The sequence below is a fragment of the Desmodus rotundus genome, chromosome 13 (assembly GCF_022682495.2).
Source record: "Desmodus rotundus isolate HL8 chromosome 13, HLdesRot8A.1, whole genome shotgun sequence".
Classification (NCBI taxonomy): Eukaryota; Metazoa; Chordata; class Mammalia; order Chiroptera; family Phyllostomidae; genus Desmodus; species Desmodus rotundus.
The window spans coordinates 31,490,475-31,512,995 of NC_071399.1; the positions used below are offsets into that span (position 1 = coordinate 31,490,475).

The window sequence follows — 22,521 nt, forward strand, 5'->3', positions numbered from 1 at the left end:
TGTGTGTGTGTCTATACTAAAAGTACATTTTCTTTATGCAGCAATTTTCTTTGTCTAATTTGACAATCTTTACCTTTTAATTGTGCTATTTAGACCATCTATGTTTAATGTGATATTGATATAATTAGGTTTAAGCTAACAATTCTGCTCATTTTTTTATTTGCCTCATTTGATTTCTTATTTATTTTCCTTTTTTTTCTGACTTATTTTGGATTTTTTAAAAACTCTACTTCATTTTTTATGTTGGCTTACCAGATATAACATTTATATTCAGTTTGTTATTTTAGTGGTTTCTTCAGGGAATATAGTATACATTTTAACCTTATCACAGTAAAATGTTCATGATATTATGCCACTTTACACAAACTGCAAAAATGTCACAATAATATACTTCCATTCTTCCTCTTACAAATTTTCTGCTATTGTTGACATATATTATACTTATATAAATGTTATAAACTCCACAATCCACTGTTAACTTTTTGTTTAAATATTCAGTTTTCTTTAAAAAAGATTTTTAAGATAATATTAAATACCTTCTATGTTTATCCATGTAATTATCATTTCAAGTCCTCTTTGTTTCCTAATGTAGATCCACATGTCCATCTGATACCATTTTTCTTCCGCCTGAGGACTTCCTTCAAAATTTCCTATAGTATGGGGTTGCTAGTGACAAATTCTTTCAGCTTCTGTATAACTTAAACATTATTTTAGCTTCATTTTGATAGATGTTTTGCTAGTTATTAAAATCTAGATTGATATTTTTTCTTTCAGTACTTTAACGATGTCATCCAGCCATTTTGTCATTTCCATTATTTCTGATAAGAAATCTACTATCATTCTTACCTTTGTTCCTTTCTGTATAATGTCTTTTTTCTCTGGTCACTATTACCTATTTTTTTAAATTGCTATTTTTGTACAATTTGATTATGGTGTGTCTTGGTGCAATTTCTATCATGTTTCTTGTACTTTGAGTATGTTGAGTTTCTTATATCTGCAGGTTTTTTATTTTCATCAAATTTGGAGAATTTTCAGTCATTTCATCTTTAAATTTTTTTCTTCTCTCCTTCAGAGAGTTCAAATATACATATTTTAGGCCACTTGAAGTTTTCTAACAGCTCAGAGATACTCATATTTTTTTCAATGATTTTTTTAATGTTTCATTTGAATGGTTTCTATTTCTGGGTCTTAAAATTCATTAACCTGTCTTCAATCTAAATGTCAAACCTGCCATTTATTCCATCCAGTGTATTTTTCATTTTACACATTGCAGTTTTTATCTCTAATATTTAGATTTGGTTCTTTTTTATATTTTACATGTGTCTACATAATTTTTGAATACATGGAATATATATATATATATATATATATATATATATATATATATATAATTGCATTAGTGTTTTTATCAGCTAATTCTTATATCTGTCATTTTTTAGTCAGTTTCAGTTAGCTGATTTTTTTCTCCTCTTTATGGATTGTATTTTCCTGCCTGATAACTTTTTATTAAATGCCAAGTATTGTGAACTTTATCTTTTTGGGTGCTATACATTTGCGTGTTTATATAAATATTTTTCCAACTTAGTTTTGGGATACAGTTAAATTATCTAGGAAACTATTTCATCCTCCTTTCTTATGATTTGTCAGGATGGTAGAAGACTTCACTTTATCCTAATTACTTTCCTCTACTCAAGAAAAATCCTCCTATTGTCCCTACCCAGTGTCCTGAGATTCAGGAGATTTCAGGTCTAGCTGATGCAAACAGGTATTATTCCTGGTCCATTTTGAGTGCTAGATATTGTTACCTCTAATTTGGGGGTAATTTTTTTCCTACCCTTGGGTAGTTTTTCACATGCATGTACATTATCATTAATCAGCTGAATCATTGAGGTAGGTCCTCTGCATGTCCCCAAATTTCTCTCTCTTTGCAAACCTTTCTTGTCACTCTGTCCTGTGAACTGTGGTCTTCCAACTCTTCCTTCTCAATGCAGAGTGCCCACCTAGCTCTACCTCAGTTCCTTATATCTAAACTGTGGCTTGAAAACCCTCTCAAAGCAGTAAGATAGAGCAAGTTTGGAGCTTATCTCAGAGAAAACTGTCCTCCATTGCCTGATATCCTGTGTCTTGAAAATCATTGTTTTACATATATTGCCATTTTTAATTGTTTTAGGTAAATCCATACCTTGCCACTTTATCCTGGGCAGAAGCAGAAGTTATGTCAGGTATCTAATATTGCACTAATAAATTTGTTTTTATTTTTTTAAAGTCCTGCACCATCCTAATGTATCAGCATCTATTTCCACAACCTCCTAAAAGAAACCCCCCCAAATCTACTAAACCAATGAGTAGATCGTAATCTACATGCTAAGTGAAATCATGGGTGAGTATTTTGGTGGCACCTCATGCTGCCCAAAGCCATTTGGTTGGTGATGAGGCCACGTTGTTGGAAGGCTTCTTAGAGAAGTGGATGCTCAAGAGCAAAGATGTATGAGGAAAAGAGAGTAAGAGGCAGATGGGAAAGCTAAACTAATACTGCCCTGTAAGTGTCTTATTTTCCAAGAGGTAGACAAACTTTATTGAAAAAAGAACATAAGAAATTAAACATAGTCATATATAATCTGGCATCTTCATCAGAGAAAAAGAAGGGTAAGGGGAGATAGTAAATTTTAATTCAAAATGACCTTTCCAGTTCTTGAAATTGGAAGGGTTATTTTGAATTAATGTTTGTGATGACCAGTTAACTTCTATTTCCTACAATAGAAAGAAGGAGGAGAAGGAAAGGGAGGAGAATAGGGGAAACATGAATAAGAGAAGGAAGAGGAGGTTACAACTGCAGCCAGTTAGAATGCACTGATAAAACTATCCTTCAATATGAGAATGATCTTCTATGAGAACCAACTTTGCCATAGACTTTTCTCCAAATCGCAAAAAAAAAACAAAAACAAAAAACCAGTTAGTTTGCCTCCCTTAACCTTGCCTGTCTACAGGCTTGGATCCAAAATACCACTGGGGTTTCTGTCAGGTAGTGTTACCTATTCTCTCCATCATACTTCTGCTACACAAGGACTTTGCACATTCTCCCTTAGCTCAAAGTTGGATGCTTTGAAACAAAGTGAGTTCCCCTTTACTGCCAATATTCTACTCCTTACTCACTTTGCTATAGCCGTATTGTAGCCATAACAGATTTTCTCTTTCTTCTTGACAGATGAATCTTTTTTTTTTCTTTTCTGATGTTAGTGTCTGTGATGGTTGCTGTGTGCTTACTCCTTTTATAGAAGCAGGAACAGACGGGAGAAGGGGGGACGAGTTGTAGGAAAGAGGCCCCTGAGAGTGTATAATCACCTGTCCCCTCTTTCCTGCTGTCCTTTTTTTTAATGCTCTGGGCCTCCTGGTATCTAAGGCTCAGAGGAAAATGTAGACACATGATGCTCAGCTTTGCTTACTTCAGAGAAAAAGAAATCCCAGGGAATAACAGTACAATAATAGGTCTTACTATTTCTTAACATTTAATAAAGCCTGTAGTGATAGTTGCTGAACATAGGCTGGTGTAATATCTGCTTTTTGAGAAGCTGAAACTCAAAAGCCAGACCAGAGTAGGCAAATCATGCAGATGGGCAGAGGACTGGAGAAAATAAGGAAGAAGCGGGACAGAGACAGATGGCCAACTCCACAGATCTTTTCTTTTTTTCCTCCAAGATTATTCTTCTGGGTTAGGACCCCAGGACATTCTGAAAGGGATTTCTTTCTTTGTTCTATTTGCTTGTTTGTATTTAATCAAGGTTTGCTATAAACAGTAAAGCCAAGCTTCTCTTAATCATGCTCGCCATTAGGGAGTTTAAATACAAAACTCCTACTTAAAATTACAACTATACTTTGATGAAAAACCTTCTCAACCCACTTCATTTTACATTTTCCCCATTGGTTTTCTAAAATAGGACAGGAGAGTGCTAATAGAGTGTTTTGGAACTTAGAGTTCTTTGTGGTTTTCTGAGTCTCAAAAAAAAAAAAAAGAAAGAAAGAAAAGAGGTCCTGCTTACTGCCTTATCACCACTAATCAGGGCTTATGTGTGACTGGAAAATTAGAACCTTCACGCGTGGCAGGCAGGAGACTTAGAGGCATGGACTCAGAAAGAAAACATCTAAGTATTGATGTGATTACTAGGGACAGAATATTCCCCCGTACCCGTGTAGTTCTGGAAGTCATCCAAGTTATTAATAGCTATGGTGACAGGACTGTACATTACATTGTTTCCTCATCGACGAGAACGGAATGTTAGGCTGTGAGGATTGTGACATGGAAACTATGCGGGTTGGCTCTGGTGTGTTGTGTTTTCTCCTTTTGAGGGCTTTCTGTCCTTTGTGCTTTTAACCACTGCTTGTGGGCAAACATCTTTATGGATGATGAGCAAGAAATGACCTCATGGAAACAGTGTGGTGGTAGCCTACAACTGATTTAAAATAAATAAATGCCTGGATCACCCTTCAAGGTATACAGAGGGATATGAAGTGACTTGGTTCTCCTAGTGGTGGTTCAATCCACTTAGAGAGTAAATCTGTACCTCTTAACTCTGAATAATTGGGTTGAAATGCCTGTCCCATCTTAGGCTGACCTCAGATTTCCATCTGGTCAAAAGAGAGCGTTTTTGTTGCTACTGATGTTGGGATTAACTCAAAGAGGAGAACACACATCTCAATGATCCCAAACGCCACTCAGCCCCTCAGGCAAAAAAAAAAAAAAAAGCCAGCTTTTGGCACAGAATAGCAGTTAGTACACTGAGCAGGGTAAGATGAAGAGATGAACAAAATCCACCAAAGGTAACATTTAGAAAAAATCTGCAATGGCATAAAATCATTCACTTCTTCATATGTTGTTAATGCATTTTTCAAGTATTTATTCAAAAGGATTTTTGCTTTTAATATACAAAATTTAAGTATTTTTGTAGACATTTTACAAGACTCTTTATATTAAGCTATCTCATCAGTCTTTATTTATTTTTGATTCTTCCGAGTTTTGAATGGCACATGTTAATAGGAAAGCATGCATTTTCCTTCTTCCTGTTTTAGAATTAATTTATTATGCCCTTCAAGCAACTTGTTTTTATAATAGCCAGAGTTGATGATTTAAACATTATTGCTACTTTCTTTACTCTTGATATTTTGTTATTTTGTAAACCCTGGGACCATTGTAAAACTTACCACTTAGTGCTCAAAAAGGTATCAATCAACTGATTTCATCAAGGAGCTAAGGCATTCCCTGTAGAATCATTATGGTTCCTCTAGTTTAGTTTATGTTTTAATAATGGTCTGTGTGTATAAAATGTACAATGGGACAGCAGCTTAGGGCCTTTTCAGTTATTTTGATTTCAGTTATTTTGATTTCTAGATTTTGTGGAGACTCAGACACTAATTCTTGAAATTTTCACTATGCAGTTTATATTTTAAATAACCCTTGAACACTATCAGAATTGTGGCCCTATCCTGAAAGAACTGTGCATTTCAGAGCCTTTGTATTTCCTCCTAATTTCCCCACTTGGCCAAATTAAATGTTCTTTTCAATTAAATCGTCTGTTAAACTCCACTTGCAGTCTTTAGAAGATACCGTTTTGACTTTGATAAGCTCTGGCACTCTGAGTTCCTTGAGTTTCTTTGTCTCTTTGGGCTTGCCCAAGGCAAGGTCTAACATTGTCAAATCATTAGGGGGAGGGCTTTAGTTCCAGTTTTCAATCATTTTCATTTTCATCCGTCAAAAAGAAACGCCATGTCTTGGGGATAAGTGTCAGCACATACTTTGAAGATGATGGGCTCATGTTTCTAGCACAGTTAATCCTTGAAGTCATTTTCCTGTTTTAATTTATGTATATATTCTTAAAAATTAACTATGCTACCTTGAATGAGTTTCATTCTTTTCTCTGATTAGAGACATGCTTTCTCTAATGGCTTCTACCATAACTTTTTTACTTTCTGGTTGAGACAAAATAACCTTTTGGCTATTTTACCTCATTTTTTCAAAAATGTCAATTTTCATGTTATGATAAGAATCATTAAATTTTAGGAATTTACTAACCATCTTCTCACTTCTCTGTTTCCAACACACACACACACACACACACACACAGGAAAACGCACAGACACGCTCACCGGCATACTAACTACTAAGCCAAGACTAGAACCTAGATTACTATAGTTCCCATCCAGTGCTCCTTATGAATGAATGGAAGTCAGACTCCTTCATTCTGCACATCACAACATTTATATATATTATATATAAATATAATAATACAATATGTATATAATTGAAACATACATTTAATTATATACATAATTAAATTTAACTTTTGATTTTATCTTTCCTAAGGTAAAAAATAAAATAACAAAGAGGACCCATATTTATTCTTTCTCTTTCTTTACCTCAAGGCTGTCTGAAACCATTTAAGAAAAGCAGAAGTTAAGTACTCATTTGCCATTTAAGATCCACAGGTAAGTAACAAAGCAGTAATTCTCTACAAAATAGTGATAAGTGACGTTCATGACCACTCGCACCTACATGTAGCATCTCATGTAACACTCACTTTGTGTATGGCACATATCAAATTACCCCTATTACTGTTGAGCACATGTGATCATGACAGTGGAGAATTTTTAATATTCAGACACACATGGGAAGGCAGTATATCCTGACCTCGAATTCTGAGGGAGCTAACTGGACTTTTTTCTTATTTTTTCTTTCCTTCTTTACTTTCTTTCCTCTTTTTCAGTACATTTTGAATTTCACCATTTTTTCATAAATTAATATAATCAATTCACATTTACTGTAATTTCATATGTATCTGGAAATATTCTGGTATGCTTAATTTGTGCTTTCAATCTACCATTCTTCCTAGGTGTTTATTAATATTATATTTCCTGCCTTTTTGTTACTTAGTTGGATTAATTTTTTTTAGGTGTAATTTTTTTCTCTATTTGTTAGAAATGTAAATAGTCTATATTATTTTTATACTGTTTCTCTTAAAATTGTAATATGAAAAGCCCCAAATTTGGTCAACAGGAGTCCTTTCAAGTCAGCTTCTGTTTTGTGTTGATGTGATAACTTCCTTGCATTCTGATCCCATGTTTCCAGGCTCATCTGATATTTTCTCTGCTGCAGAGGTGAAATCTGCCACTTAGAAACCTGTATCTGTGTGCTAAGCATAGTCATTGCTAATCAGGTTTATTATTTCTAGGCTTTTTCCGTGGGTAGGACTGGAATTTTTAAAAATGTTTTATTCTCTAACCTCCAAGCCAAACCAGAAGCCAAAGAACTTTTCCTCACTCTATATGTGCATCTCTCTTTTCTTACGGTTTTCGATGACATTATGTTAACTTGTTTGAACAATCCTACCATCAAAACAAAATATTTCAGAATTATTTTAATAATACTATGTTAGCAATGGCTACTGAATAAACATCAATAGTTTTTTGAAGTTCTTTTTGCCTTTGGACTATACTCCAGTAAAGATGTTCAGTTAAAATCTCGTTCAAAAGTTGCCCAAATTGATTCCTTTATTGTAATATTTGATTAATGTTTAAATATGCATCCTGGCTCAATGTTAGGGTTTACTAATTATTATTTGGATTAAATTTTCAAATTTAATATGCAAAGAATTTAGATGTGTCAAAATTTTGTTAAAAAGATACTCAAATATTTGTTATTCCCAATTCTATTTAGGCAAGTCCATTTTCACCAATCCTCTATAAAATTTTATTAGGTTTGAATTTAACATATTCTTGTTTCCTTTTTTCTGACATAAAATATAGCATACCACATATAATTTTTTGCAGTTTGCTTTTTTCCTTAAACAGTGGATCTTTGAAGTCACTTCATACTAGCTTATAGAGCTCTTCCTTATTCTTTTTAAAAACAAATTTTAAAACTTTTAAACAATTTTTAATAACTTTTTAAAAATTTTTATCATTTAACAATTTTAACATTTTAATAACTTTTAACAATTTTTGAATGTTTGCAAATTTTATAGATGAGAAAACGTACTCTTTTCCATTGTTAAACTTTAAACAACAGTAGTAACAACAGAATACTCCTTCTTAGAAAGACCAGTTCCCTCTTTCTCCACAAAGTTGATTCAACATTTCATGAGGCTTGGGTACACCTTTGCATGATTTTTGTTCTTTTCTAGTTCACTCACAATATGATTCAATAGTCTGTACCCTCTTAACTCAATTTTAAATTCATTACCAACAATATATTCTATATAACCAGTAAGAAAAAAAAGCTGAAAAAATATGAAAAATTCAAAACTCTAATTTTCTTCATTTTTCTACCTATATCTTTATCTATCTACCTTCTTATATTTTCTTATAGCTATTTCACTACTTATATGCATAGATATATACATAGTAAATCAATCAAGATACATGGATAGCAAATTCAGTCTTCATTCTGAGCTAATTTGATATTTTTAACTGGTTTATAACTTCCTTTTTCCATGGCCTCTTCCATGTTCTTTTTGCCCTCAGCCAACCCTATAAGTAGTTAGAATTATTTCCTCATGGAGCATCCCAAGTCTTGATTTTTGAAAGGTCTTAGAATCCTGCATTATAGAGTTACTATATTGAATCATCCACCTTAGAGCACTGAAAATTATTGTGTGACCTATAGAATTTTTTTGATTCACAACATTTCTATTCCTACCCAACTGTATTTTCCCATGAAAATGATAAATGCCTCTACTTGCATAGAATCCAGTAATGGTCTAGTGGTATCAGAAATCTACCACATTCATGTGACATGTGCATCAATGGAAAGATTTCTTCCTTGCATCTAAGGGAGCTCAATGTGACATCACAAGAACTCTGTGAGTATGTTGTTAGGTGTAGGAGTGAGTTGCCATTTCGATTTCTTATCTGTGGATCCCTTTCCCATGTGTTCTAACGATGACAAGATTGGCACCAGATGCTGGTCTCTGTTTCAGAAATTAAACTGCATTTTATAGGACAACACTCTTTCCTTCCGTGGTGCTGAACACTAGCCAGTGTCATGACTCAGTCTTTAGTAGAACATCTCACCATTCTTCCAGACCAAGCTGCTTCTGATTTACGAAAGCCAATAAACCCTACTTGCATCAGTTCGTTACCTTAATTACTTTTCTGTAAAATGAGATTTTAGGTCAGAAATGTTTTAGTTGACATTATGATGGCTATAAGGCATTCTATAACATCCTGGATGCCATTGCTGAGAGTAGATTGACTGAAAGAAATGGTAAATTCAAAACCAGAATGTGTCAACTCCAAGGAGAATAAATCACCTCTTGTGTGATAGAAGAAGTTCATTTTCACTGACCTTCCACAGATAAATAGCTGGTGCGTGGAGGTTCGGGGTCATACTGATGTTCAGTGTTTGTCTCACCTTCTGGCAAATTGGGCCTTCAGATGTGCCAATAACCAGATAAGCCCTGGTGAGGGGAAGTCCATATATCAAGCCCAAACTTAACTGTTATCATCATTACCATGACCATTTTTCTCAGAAGTCTTTAGAGAAAGTCCTTGGGGTGGCTGAGAAATGAGGCTGACTGACAGTAATAGAGTTGTCTCAGTTTGTGTTACACCCTCCAAAGTGAGTTATTTTTTATAAATATTCACAAGTGACTCAATTCTGAAAGTTGAAACCTCATAATTCTTTCACAAACTTCTTTGTCACAGTCTCCTAATTTTGTGTTTCCATGTCCCAGACTATGTAGCTAAAACATTAGTCCTTGCCCATGAATTCATGTAGATTCCTACCTTTGACTATCTCATTTTCTAGGAAAATGAAAAAATGTGTCTGTCCACTAGGATAATTCCAACATTCCCTCTTATATTCCTATAGGAAAATGTAGAAGACAAATTAAATAAAGCACAATAAAACATATGTAGAAAAGTAATGTATAAGAGATGAGTGGAGAGTGTGGAGAGATTGCAGTTATGATTAGTTGGTCAGAGAAGGACACCATAGAATGTAGAAGGAAATAAGAATTGATAGAGGAGGGTGTAAGATCAATTGGGATCTCTTTAAAGCAGTGGTTCTCAACTTTGGTTGTGTCTTGCAATTATCCGGAGAACTATGCAAATTTTGATATCTGGGTTCCACTTTCAGAGATTTTGATTTGATTGGTCTGAGGTGTAGTGTGGGCGTTAGGATGTTTGAAAGATCCTAGAGGATCTTAGTAAGCTGTCAAGGCTAAGAAACTCTTCATTAAAAGGAAAGTCCCTGAGTTGAGTTTATGCTATGGTCTTTAAGTAAGGTGGAAATAGTCTCATGGGAAAGGAAAAGAATTCCTTCTGCTAGTGTAGAGATGGAGTTCAAGTTTTTGGTGGTCTTTGGGTATTCAGAATAATTAATTTCTCATCAAATAACACGTTTCAGATTCTCATTGCCTTAAGAGTCTGTTGGCTGTGACTGCTCTGATACCAATTACTTTACTGAAGAAAGTTAAGGTGAAGAAGTAGCCAACTCCAGCTGGTTTCCTCCAGATTTTTCACAGTATATTCATTGGGTTACAGAATCTTTAGGAAGGCTAAAGAATAGTCTCTAGATCAAGCATTGGAGATTTCTGTACTTTAAAACTAGGCTGCTGAGGGAGATGCTGAATTTGAGAAAATCAAGAAGATGCTTACAGAATCAGAATCTTGCCAAGCTGTCCCCCAAATTTCCTACTACATACTTATGTCAACATCATTCTGATTGCTCTAATGACTGTTTTTTGGGGCATAATTTCTTTTGCTTGTTGAAGTTATTGCCTTATCTTTTTTTCAATATTTTGTGACTCATGATTTTGCCTTCATTCTCTACCCTGAGGCAGTTAGGTGTTCTGCTATAATTGTCTGGGTTACCACCTTAGGGAAGTGTGAAATATGCAGCTGTGGTTTCCACTTGAGATTATTTTTATGGAGAGCTGGGTGGGCTGGATGTACTACCAGGTGATGTACCTTCTTGACTAGTCTAAGCAACCCCAGGCTCTCTGATACCTAGGGCACTGTCTTTCCCCTGAATGGGCCTTTACATGCACTGATCCAGTCGATTCTTCCCGGCTGTTTCCATCCGTTACCAAATAGTAGATTGTTGCATTCTATGGGCCAAAGACTATTACAGAGTCTGAGGAATACCAGGACCTCTTAAGTCTTCGTGGTTAGTAGGAATGATAGAAATTATGATACCAGTTGACAGGTGATATAATGAAGGTATATGCTGAAGACTTTGAGCACTTGGAAAGGCAGAGTAATTTAGAAGAGTACAGTATATCTGAGCGTCTTTCATTCCAGGGACCTCTCCATTCTAAATGGCAATATACTCTTCTCATCCTATGTCTACCTATTTATGTCTCAGTGTCAATACTATTGAAAAAATTAGATCCATCACTCCTTTAAGTAATGTTTTCTTCAGATTTTCCTGCATTTCACCTTCCTAGCACTTGAAAACATTGCTTTTTAAATAGTTATATGTGGGATTAATTGTCTAACTTCTTTTCTCCCCACTAAACTGTAACTTCCTAGGAGCAGGAATTGTATCTGTTTAAACAAGACCACATATTCAATGCCAAATATGTAGAGAAGGATTTGTAGAAATACAAACTGGGACAAAGTAGGTTTACAGTTGTTCGTATGGAAAATAATACAATAATTAATAAATCATAATACAAGGATAAACTCTGTGTTTCACATACTAGAAACCCACTTTTACCCTACCCTGTATATGCTTATTTTGAATAAGTGAGCTTGTTTTAGTTGTTTCATAATAAGAGCATCTTCGCAGAGAAAATTTCACTGAGCTTCTCTGTGAATTTGGCACCAAAATATAAGTTGTATTTCCCAGTTGAAAAATGCAATAGAATGCATCTGCTAACTCAGGCTCATTCTCATGCTCACAACACGTCCAAGTTGAGAGTGCAATCATACCTCTTTTCCACTGCTCTCTCTTCACTCTCCTCGCCTGGCTGAAGTGAGGCACAGGAGTCTCAGCCCTTTGTCAGCCCTACCAACTCCACGCAGTTCTGTGGACAGCCATGCAGGAGAGGGGAGGGACACCACCCACCACACATGCATATCAATGCCCAGTACTTTTCATCAACGTTATCCACTTCAGAGCTTTGAGTGAGCAAAGGTTTTTGGACCTGTACTCTTGTAAAGGCTATAAAGAGGAGAGGATGTAAAGAGAACATAGATAGGGGTAAAATGTTAAAAACAATGGAAACAAGAAAGTATTCAAGAAGTAAACATTGGTCTGATATTTGGAAGAGTGGTTTTAAATGTTGGAATACTTGCCACCTTGATTTATCTTCTGGTGCTATGCTTCTCACGGTAAAAGATTCCATTATGTTTTCTTATTTCAAGATGATATTGAAAGCATAGACCACATGTCAATTAAATTAATTGAGAGAAAATTTGTTTTAACTTTATTTTTCCTGGCTTTAATGACCTGGCAGGAGAGATGGGAAGGTTTACTTTTTATTAAGAGATGGAAATTCAAATCAATTCAGTGTTAGGTATAATTTAAAAACTTGTAAACAAATTTTAGACATAACCTTTGAACCAGGGATAGTTATAAATGAAAATATCAGTATGACTTGAAACTCACATAAGGCAATTTAAATTTAAATACTGAGTTGTGCTGTTAACCAAAAACTAGTGACATCTGTATAAAGTTCACCCTGTAAGTGTCACAACCTCAAAAATCAGAGCGAAGACACAAGCACAGGGAGATAGAAAACAACTATAGAAATTCACCTGAGAAAAACAAGCAACTTTGAATGAGTTTTCCCATTATTGACCTTCTCTGAAGCCAGACTTAAAGTGTACATAGATAGAAATGGAAAGTTTGGGTGAATACTTTGTCTAGAAAGATGTTTGGGATTAAGAACTGGGTGCTTCCTGTGGGAGCGGAGAAAGTGAGTTAGGAGCTTCCTGTTCTAACACAGATTATGACTCTCAGCACTCAGTTTTACTCAGGGGAGGCATTTGGTGACATCATTCTGCCAAGTGAGTGCAGAAGGTGGTTTGAGAGGGGTGTGTGATGGTTTCTTTAGTTTCAGAATGATTAAAATGGAGAAACCCTTTTGGGGGGGTGCAAGTACACTGCAATTGACAGCAGTCTCCTATAGGTGATGTATTGGGGTAAGGCTTGTTTCAATTGGTGGTGACTTGTAGAACATTTGAAGATACATGTTATAATGTTACATATATTTGTTACGGGGTTTTAAATTGCAACTTTTTCTGACTCAACTTCCACTAAATCCCCAGAAAGACAGTGACTGGGACAGTACAGTGAGTGTGAGATACTCTCTATAACATACACAGACTTTACAAAGGGAAGGAAAGAAAACGTACTTCTTGTCTCCTCGACCCCTCAGCAAAATTAGAGATATGAAAAGGGGTCAGAGAGAAGATCTGGCAAGACTGATGAAAGATTTCTTTGGCCACACTGCAAGTCCTCACCCCCATGTGTGCTAGGGAGGATCCCCAGGGAGCACAGGGAAACTTATCATGCAGTGAGGAGACCCAGGAAGCCATTACCTTGCCTCAGCCTAATGGGACTCAGGCTTGGGGTGTGATACCCCTGAAATGGGGCCAGAGGATGTTCCTGCACTGAGTTCAGCCCACCCTGCTGGGATCGATGCTGTATGGAGGGTTTCCCAACAACCAAAGTGGGGCAGATGGAAGAAGCCAGCATGAGCATGTCCAGAGCAGTGCTACTCAAATATTCACACATGTGAATCACCTGCAGGTCTTCTTAAAATGCAGACTCTGATTCAGCAGGTCTGGGAGTGGTGCTCCCAGGTGATGTCATTGACACTAACCACTAGACCACGTTTTAAAGGGCCAAGAGCACTGATGGAGTCTCCTGTAGGGATGTGAAAGACATCGAAGAAGAGAGGCATGATGTCCATAGGCTCTGGAGAGATCACCAGCAGCAATGGGAGTAGAGATGTGTCCATCTTCCCAGGACTTGGGGAGAAAGAAGACCCATAGGGAATCCACAAAGAACTCTCTACATCTTCCCCAAGAGAAAGGAATCTTTGTTCCACTGCCAGGCTCTGAGACAGGGGGAAGGGGGGCACCAGGCGAATGAAAAGTCTCTTATCTCTCTTTTCTTCTGTTCATCCTCACTCCATGAAATTCCAGGGCCACTTATCATGGGGCATTGGGGAAAGATGGGCAGGTAGCTTATGGATATAAGGAGGTCCTGTATCTTATGGTTGATGGAAGGTGAGTGCCCCTAGGTGACTTCTATTGCAGAAGGAAATAGCAAGTAGATTTTAGATATTTATACTAGGAGTTCCCTATCTCACATAATGTGACAGATACTGGTTAGTTGTTTGCCAAGTGATTTTCCCTCCCTCCTTGTCACAGAGCAGGTCCATTTCCCAGCTTGTCTTCCAATTGAATCAATTATACACTAAGTTCTGGCCAATGGGATGTGAGCAGAGGTGACATGAGCCACTTGCAGACAGGACATGACTCCCCATTGTACCACTCTCTGTGCTCCAATCCCCTTATAATGACTAAACAAGAAGCACTTCAAGGAACAAGAGGAGGTGGGAGCCATGAGATGGAAGAACCCCCGGTCTCTGGATAACTGCTTGGGATTAGCATGCATAGGAATATGACTTAGGGAGAAAACTAAAATATAAATATAGGTTTATTGTGTTAAGCCATAGATTCTGTGGTTATTAAAACAGACTACTTGAGTAATAAACGTAGGTGGGGTTGGAGACAAACAAATAAGACAACTGCTCACTAGGGCCAAATCCAATTGTCAAAGCAGAATTGGGATATATAACAACTTGTACCTTTTATGAGTTTTTTTCTCTGAGTCAGTGTGGACAAAGTTTTGGCTTCTGAATGCTCTGGGGATGAAGTGTTCCATTTTTGTAGGGTTTGCCTTTTCATCTGGGGCTGAAAGGTAAGTGTTCTGGTGATCAGTAATGAGACTATGTCATCTTGAATTATCTACTTCCCCAACCTTACTATGAATTTCATGTGGCCTCTTCTGTTCGGGAATTTTTCTGCTTTTTACAATATGAAATGTTATCCTTTTATAACAGCTTCTAAGCCTTATTACAAATTTTATGAAGAACTATTTCCTTTATTATACACAAGTATGCACAACCTATTTAAATAGAAAAGTGTTCCAAAATTAGTTTTGTAATTTTAAAATTATTTTATTTAATGTCATTAATGAACAATAAAAGAGACTTTATTAGGTGGACGTGCTCTTTCCGTTACAACACAAGGCCCAGTTGATTGAATTCAGTTTAATAGATCCCCAAAAATATGTTCAGTAAGAAAACCTCTCTTCAGAATGTGACAGAATTTATACACTTTTCAACCAATTGTTTTAGATCATGGACCTCCAGCCCCTTTGTTTGCTGAAATCTTAAAAGATCAAAACCTCAGATTGAATTTGGTTTTATTCCATTTTTCTTTAAAGCTTTGATCTCACCCTTGGAATTTATCAATAGTTTCATTCTCTTTCATTTTCTTTAGACTTTAGAAACTAAGTGGTGACATCAGGAAAATGTCATCTGGGTAAGCTTGCAGCCTGCCTTTGAAGCAGCACATGTTCCCTGGGGCTATAGGAAAAGGCAAGCTAGCAGATACGCCAAAATGTCTGTGGATGACTAATTCAAAGGAAATAAAAGACACATTCAATGCATTTCTGTTCTAAAACAACAATTGAAATAAATGCATATATTCACCTTTAATATTAATTTTCTTATAAGAAGACATCAAGATTTTCTTCTGCCATTGTAATGTGTTAAACTAATTAAATTCCATATTATATTGTGTTGATGTCAAAGCAAGCAAAAATGACATTTTAGGTTTAGATTTTTCTTAATCTGAAAAGTGATCTTAGAAATAAGAACAGGTGATAGAGATATATTATAGGCATTTAATAAGACCTACCCTTTGAAAAAGTCAGCTTTAAAGTTTTACAGAGCACCCTGGATTTTAGAGAAACTTATTGAAACCATAATAATGGAACATCCCAGGGGTCTGCAGTACTTAGGTAAAGTAAAAACTACAAAGGTAATCCTTTTCAGTCTAACTCAGCATGTTACAACCCTTTGCTATACAGGTATCTTTGTCACTTACATGGGTAGAACATTGTAGTGGAATTTGTTTGATTAAAGTTATTGTTTATGAATAAGGTGTAAAAGAAGTAATGTGGAGGTGGATTATACAGTTTTAATTTTTAAAATCAGTGATGTTTTGGTAAAGTATGAGCATTGTAGAGAATTTACCATTGTATAATAAATAGAAATATAATTGCTTTCCGCTTCATTACATGGATTTTTGTGTGCAGCTAACTATAATTTGAAAAATGTAATGAAATTACATTAAACTTTTACTATGAATAGTTAGGGTTGTTTCAGGTTTTTTTTCCAGCAAATTTAGGAGTGTTTTTGTTGCAAATTTCCTAATGAAAATTAAAATAAATCCTATTAACTTCTAACTAACGGTTTACGTATACAAGTTAGAAAATAAATTAGCGGTGCAGATGAATAACCACCGGATGAAAGATATCCCATTCTCAAGTAACCTCATGACCTTTACTGTGGTATGAGTTGGGCTTGCTGTTTGGCTGGTAATTGACAGTATGACAATTTTGACAGAAATGTATCCATTCTTCTAGATTATGGAACTCATAATATACTTTTTGTCCAAGTTATTTAATGTTTATATGTGAAGTTCGTTTGCAAATCTAAGATTTTAATTGGTTGTTTTTATTGGGTAGATTTATGTAAGCATAATTCTACTAAATTAGATACCACTATTTAAGAAGAGTAATGGTATATTTTTTCCATCCTAGAAAATACATTTTAAATCATTTTAACCCACTATAAACATTTTGATAGTTTTTAGAGACCCCTCATAAAACATTTTTTTAAAAAAGCAATTGGGCAGTGTTTGAACGTAGGGTAATAATTCACACCAATTATATTGCTAAACACAAGGTCCTAGGCCTAATAATATACCATAATTCATACCGTATGGTCTGATAGCAATTAAATAACATCATTAAATATATTGCATATATACATAATTGTTGAAATCTTGCTTATATGAAATAACATTCAGTGCTTTGTTATCCAGAAGTAGTACCTTTGCTTATTTTCGTGACAATGTTGTAATCATTAGAGAGCCATTCAGTGTGTACTTTTAATACACACACAGACTTGGATTTTTCCTCCTGTTATTGTGACTATTAACATTAATGCTTTTGAGTCTCTGCTGATTTTTCTATCATGTAAGTAGAACAGGTACAATCAGATGGTTCTAAAGTAGTGATTAATATATACCTGAAATTTCACTCCACTGTGGAGAAAACAAACAACTAAACCCCAAACACCTTACTGATTTAGGACATTGTGTTTTAGAAAATCTCCAAGGTGTTTTCCCTCTAGCTCTAGCAGATCAACAAATGTTAAGGAGGCAAGTGATTACTAGGCAGATTAAATACTTACTATTTCATGGTGTTCATGGTAGGCAATTGTCTGGTTCAGCTTGTGACCACATTAGTAGGAATACAAAGGGGTGTCCAAGTGCTTGGGACTGCTTACTTCATGTAAGCTTTCTCTGTAATACACTTCTATCAGCTTCACACAATGATGTAACCCAAAAAACCTCATTTAATTTGATTAAAAAAATTTTTTTTCTATATAATAAGTAGAAAACTTCTGTATATCAAGTTACAATGTCATGGACTTTGGAACCATAATGACTGAGGTTTACATTCTGACAGCCTACTTAAAGCTCTGAGCTCAATTTCAGGATAATTCACAGATAATAATAATTACCATGGAGCCATATGCCAGTATTAGAAATAATACTGCAAAGCACCCAGAACAGTCACAGCAAGTGCTCAGCACACATTGAAACAAGTTTTCACAAGTTTTCTTAACATGCCTGAGCAGTGCACTGTTCATTCTGGTCTAAAGAAACTGTGTGTGTGCTGGAGGAGGGGCACATCCAGTTCAAACTTTTAATTTAACCAAGGTTATTAAGTGCCTACAGTGTGTAAGGTGTGGCCAAGGAAGTTGTGTATATTAAGGAAAGTTGGCTTCTTCTGTTGCTTAGTGGCTGAGGTTAGGAAGTCAGATGTCAGGAGGATAGAAGAGGAAGAGGCACAGTGTGGGGCTTGGTTGTTGGCTGGAGGTTGGGCAGAACACATCTCTGTGATTCTTGGATAGTACAGTAATTTGCCAGTTAACACTATACTATGTCTTTTATTTTCTGTATTCCTTTAAAATTTTTTAAATGTTTGTGCTATTACAATTGTCCCAATTTTCCCCCTTTGCCTGCCTCCACCCAGCCTGCCCCTTACTTCCATAGTCAATCCCCACACAGTTGTCCATGTTGTGGATTCTTCACACATGTTGTTAGCTAATTCTGTAATCTGATGCTTTGACATCTGAGCATTGCTGATGCTGGAGGAACTGCCCCTCCCAGGGCTAGCCAAGTCCTAGAGAAAGTAAACAACTCCAACCAATCAATCCAGAGCCCACACCTCAACCACACCTTTTATTGGTCTTTCCCACTCTAGGCCACACACCTGCTCAGGGCCAGGTACCAGATAACCAGGTTTAGTCTCTGCACCCCAGGGCCTGCTGAAATTATTCAAAGTCATCTGTTCCATATCTGCATATACTGCCTCACCCATTCCTCTCCATGAAACCACAAAGAAAACTTCAACTCACTAGTTCCCTCATTCCCTCCTGACTGATCCAGGTACTTCTTCACATAGTGTTCCCCTGGCACGGTGTTGGACTCATGAGTATCAACAAACTGCCATCTCTTGATCTGTTTGTCTATTATTACTCATAAATAATGCACATATTAGTCCTAAAACAGGCACATGTGTACATAACAATTATATATAAGTAATCATAAAGCTTTATTTTAAAACAAACCACCAGAGCCCGAAGCATGCAAAAGTGTCAGAAACACATGTGAAAGGAGTTTGGATAAATGAGATTGTTTAAACACCCCTGTAGCTCTGACCAGGAAATAGAAGCATTTGTGGAAGATAACAACAACAAATAAATAAAGCCACAGAAGAACATAGTTGTACCTTTTTATTGGCATAGTCACTTTTCAAAGGCTGGTATGAATAAAAAGTTTTGAGTAGCAAGACTTGATGGTCTGATGGCACCACTCAGAACTTTCCGACAGCCTACAGAAGCACATCAACTAACAAGGCAGTTGCATTACAGGAGGGTTGAGGATGTACAGCAGGTGAGCCATGCAGTGGAGCTTGGAGAGGACAATGGTCTTGTGATGTGGCATTACTGCTCGAACCAGTAAATCTCAGCGTGCTTATTTGTATGGTGTAGACCTTTAAATGAATGTGACCCTTTTTCCCAACAGCTATGAATTTGAAGCCATACATGCTGAATGACACAAAATTTCCTGTAACTTATACTTAAGTCAGCAGATGAGATTTAATGAAAAAGCTCACAACCCACATATCCAGAAATACAGGGCATAAGAAAGAACTGCCTTCTAATCAATGAATGAAATATAAAACATGGGACTTGTTCCATATATATGTAGGGCGAAGCTAAAACAACAACATAGTCCCGAGATTCTTAGGTATTTTAGGTTAAAAAATGGCATGTGAAAGAAAAAAATTCTAGAAATAATCTTTAAAAATATGTATTTTGAAGAATGGGAGCACCACCAATTGCATAAAGTTATAAAATACAGTAAGAAACATGTAAATAATTTTCAGGTTTGTAACTCCAATAAAACACAAACACCTACAAAGAAATAAAACACATGTCCTGCAGAGTACACTATAGTAAAATGATTGGAGTTCAAGGAACATGTGGTCAGACTATATAAAAACAAATGTATAGTGTGCTTGGATCCCTCCTCTCCTCCCTCACTTTTCCCTCTCCCACCTCATCCACACGTTTTATAGCTTTTTTCTTGCTACATAGAGGTAGCATGGCCCTATAATCATGAAGCCTGAAAATCAGAGTGTATCCACACAGAATGGGTAAGAAAACACGCACACACAGTCACACACACATATCCAGGGAATCTCGGGTATTTAGCGTCTCTGTGCTGTGCTTTTCTGTGTAAATGTGTGGAGAGAGCACCCAGTGTGTATAAGAGGCAGCCTTCTGTTGATGCAGCCTGGAATCACTAGGCAGTTTTATTCTGAGTCTGTAGTTCGGACTACATCAGATGGTAGTGTCCCAGAACTCAGAAGGCAGCCTGCTGCAGGAGGCCCCTTCTGGCTTCTTCAGGAGAGTGGGCTTTTTGCAAGGAGGCGGGGGAGGCCCTCTGGGCTCCGAGTGCTGAAGGATTTGCTGCCAGTCTTCTCTTTCCTCACAGAGCTTTCGCCTCCAGTCTAGGAGTTCCTGCAGGGCCACACTTTCATTTTCTGAGAGCCTCAGCTGATGGATTACCTGTGGGAGGAAAGAGGGGAGAAAAAGAGTAATGCCAAACACGTATTGTGAGTGAGCAATACAACAGGTATAATAGCAACACCTGGATGCCAAGGGGCTGGACCAGGGTCAAGAGAGACATCATTTGTTCCCTGTAAAACCTTCAGGCACTCAGCAACTGGCATTCAAGTGGGTCAGCTGTGAGCTGCTGAATTAAGGTGAATGGAACAAAAACCAAATCAGTGGAACATTTAGGATAGGTACACTGGTTAACATGTGATACACCTCCAGGTGATACAAGTAAGACTTAACTGTCTATTTGCCCTTTGTCCTCTATGATTTGTATAATCTTGTAACATCTTGTACTTTCTCTTCATTTAACGTACTACAATTGTAATTCTGCCTGATGCTTTTGGATTTCGCAAGGTTCTCCCCATTCTAGGATCCACTTCATCTATGCATAGTTACTTATCATCATCTTTTAAGGTAATGCAACATGACTCTGACCACCATGCCTTGACCCAAGTTTGGACCCCCTACTCAAGAGGGCCCACGTACAGTCAATGCTAAGTGAGGACCGCACTGATATAGAAACTATTTCCAAGAGTTAGGTGTGACAAGAGACAGACACTAAAATATCAAATGAGCTCAGTGGAGTCGGGTAGTTGTGCTTGAGACCACATGCCAGCCCACTGGTGTGTCCATTCATGCGCCACTTTGTGGCAGTGAGTCAAAGCTATGATCTAAACTAGCAGCTGACCTTGAGACTGCAGAGATGAGAATTTTAGAGGCCTTTGCAGGACAGCATCAAAACATGCAATTGTATCAGCCACTTCCTCTCGTTTCCTTAGGGCACCTGAAGAGAGATGCCCTGGAGACTGCACTTGCCCTTTGACTGCAGCTGGGGCACTTGAGGACAATCAGGCTACATTGACTGCCATGGGCTTCCCCTTCTGCCTGCAGCCAGTAATCTGTAACAGCTGGACATCACAGAAACCAATTTTTCTGTCAATTCTAAAGTGAGCATGCTGGTTTTAAAAAATGAGATTCTAGATGAGGACAGTAAAGGAGGATGGGAATATTGGGGGAATTCATATGAAATGAGATGGCTCACTCTACCTCCAGAGCACTTGCTACTTTGGGCCAGTGCTGCTTCCATCCTCTTCATCAAGACAAAAGAGAATAAAGCAGAGCAGGACACAAGGGGTTTCCACTTATGTGACAATAGGTACTTGAAAGAAGCACAGGTAATCGGTGTGTAGGACAATTCTAACACCAACACCTTCACCTGGACACCCGAGCCTATTATCTGCCCCAGGAAGAATTTAAAGCCTAGAGTCAAGCTGTTGGACAGAACATTTAAACATGGTGTTATCACAGAAACCAGGAGGTCAAACCCATACCCAGCATGCGTAAGTAGATTTCTGGAGCTGGTTTTTAGCAGGAGTTTTCCCAAACTGAATTTACAAACAACAAGGAAAAAAATTAAAAACCTAGCTGTGGAAAACAGGACTGTGATTGTCCAATTCCTAACCCAACCTGCAGGCATCAATGGAAAACTACTAAAGCAGAATGCCCCACTTAAAAGGGCATTTTTCTCTAGTACCCAGGACTGCACCAGAATGACCTAGAAATGAGATATTCTCCTATTGGGAAGACTCTACTGTCAGGGAAGTGAGCCAATTAAGTGGGGTGGAGGGTATGCATAAAAATTATTTATTCAATAAACACCTTATAGTACCAGGTACTTTTCTAAGTACACTACAAATGTTAACTCATGCAATCCTTCGAAGAAGTCTATAATAACGCAGTGCTAGAATTTTGTGATGAGGAAATTGAAGCATAGAGAGGTTAAGTAGTTTTTTCAAAGTCACATAAGTTAGTGGAATCAGGCAGGCTGGCTGCAGAGTCTGTTTTCTTAGCTATTACTCTATAGTGTGTATCATTTACTTAGCAATTGTTGTCCAGGATGCTAAAGATTAGGGTTTCTGTACCACCTTCCTTTTCCCTTCTTTTTCTAAGAGGAGTTTGACTGAAATCTGAATGTTTCCTCCCTTCCTCTCTTTTCTCTATTTGTATATTATGTGGTGATTAC

The 22,521-nt window shown here is 36.9% G+C and overlaps 1 protein-coding gene across 1 annotated transcript in view; it reads right to left on the reverse strand.

Moving 5' to 3' along the window:
• Positions 1-19,210: 19,210 nt before the first annotated feature.
• MYO16 (myosin XVI) overlaps positions 19,211-22,521 on the reverse strand; it is a 518,514-nt gene continuing 515,203 nt past the window's right edge. The window contains exon 35 of the mRNA XM_053916793.1: positions 19,211-20,447. Within this exon, the coding sequence (XP_053772768.1) occupies positions 20,220-20,447 (228 nt within the window). The 3' untranslated portion in view covers positions 19,211-20,219. The remainder of the gene's footprint in view (positions 20,448-22,521) is intronic.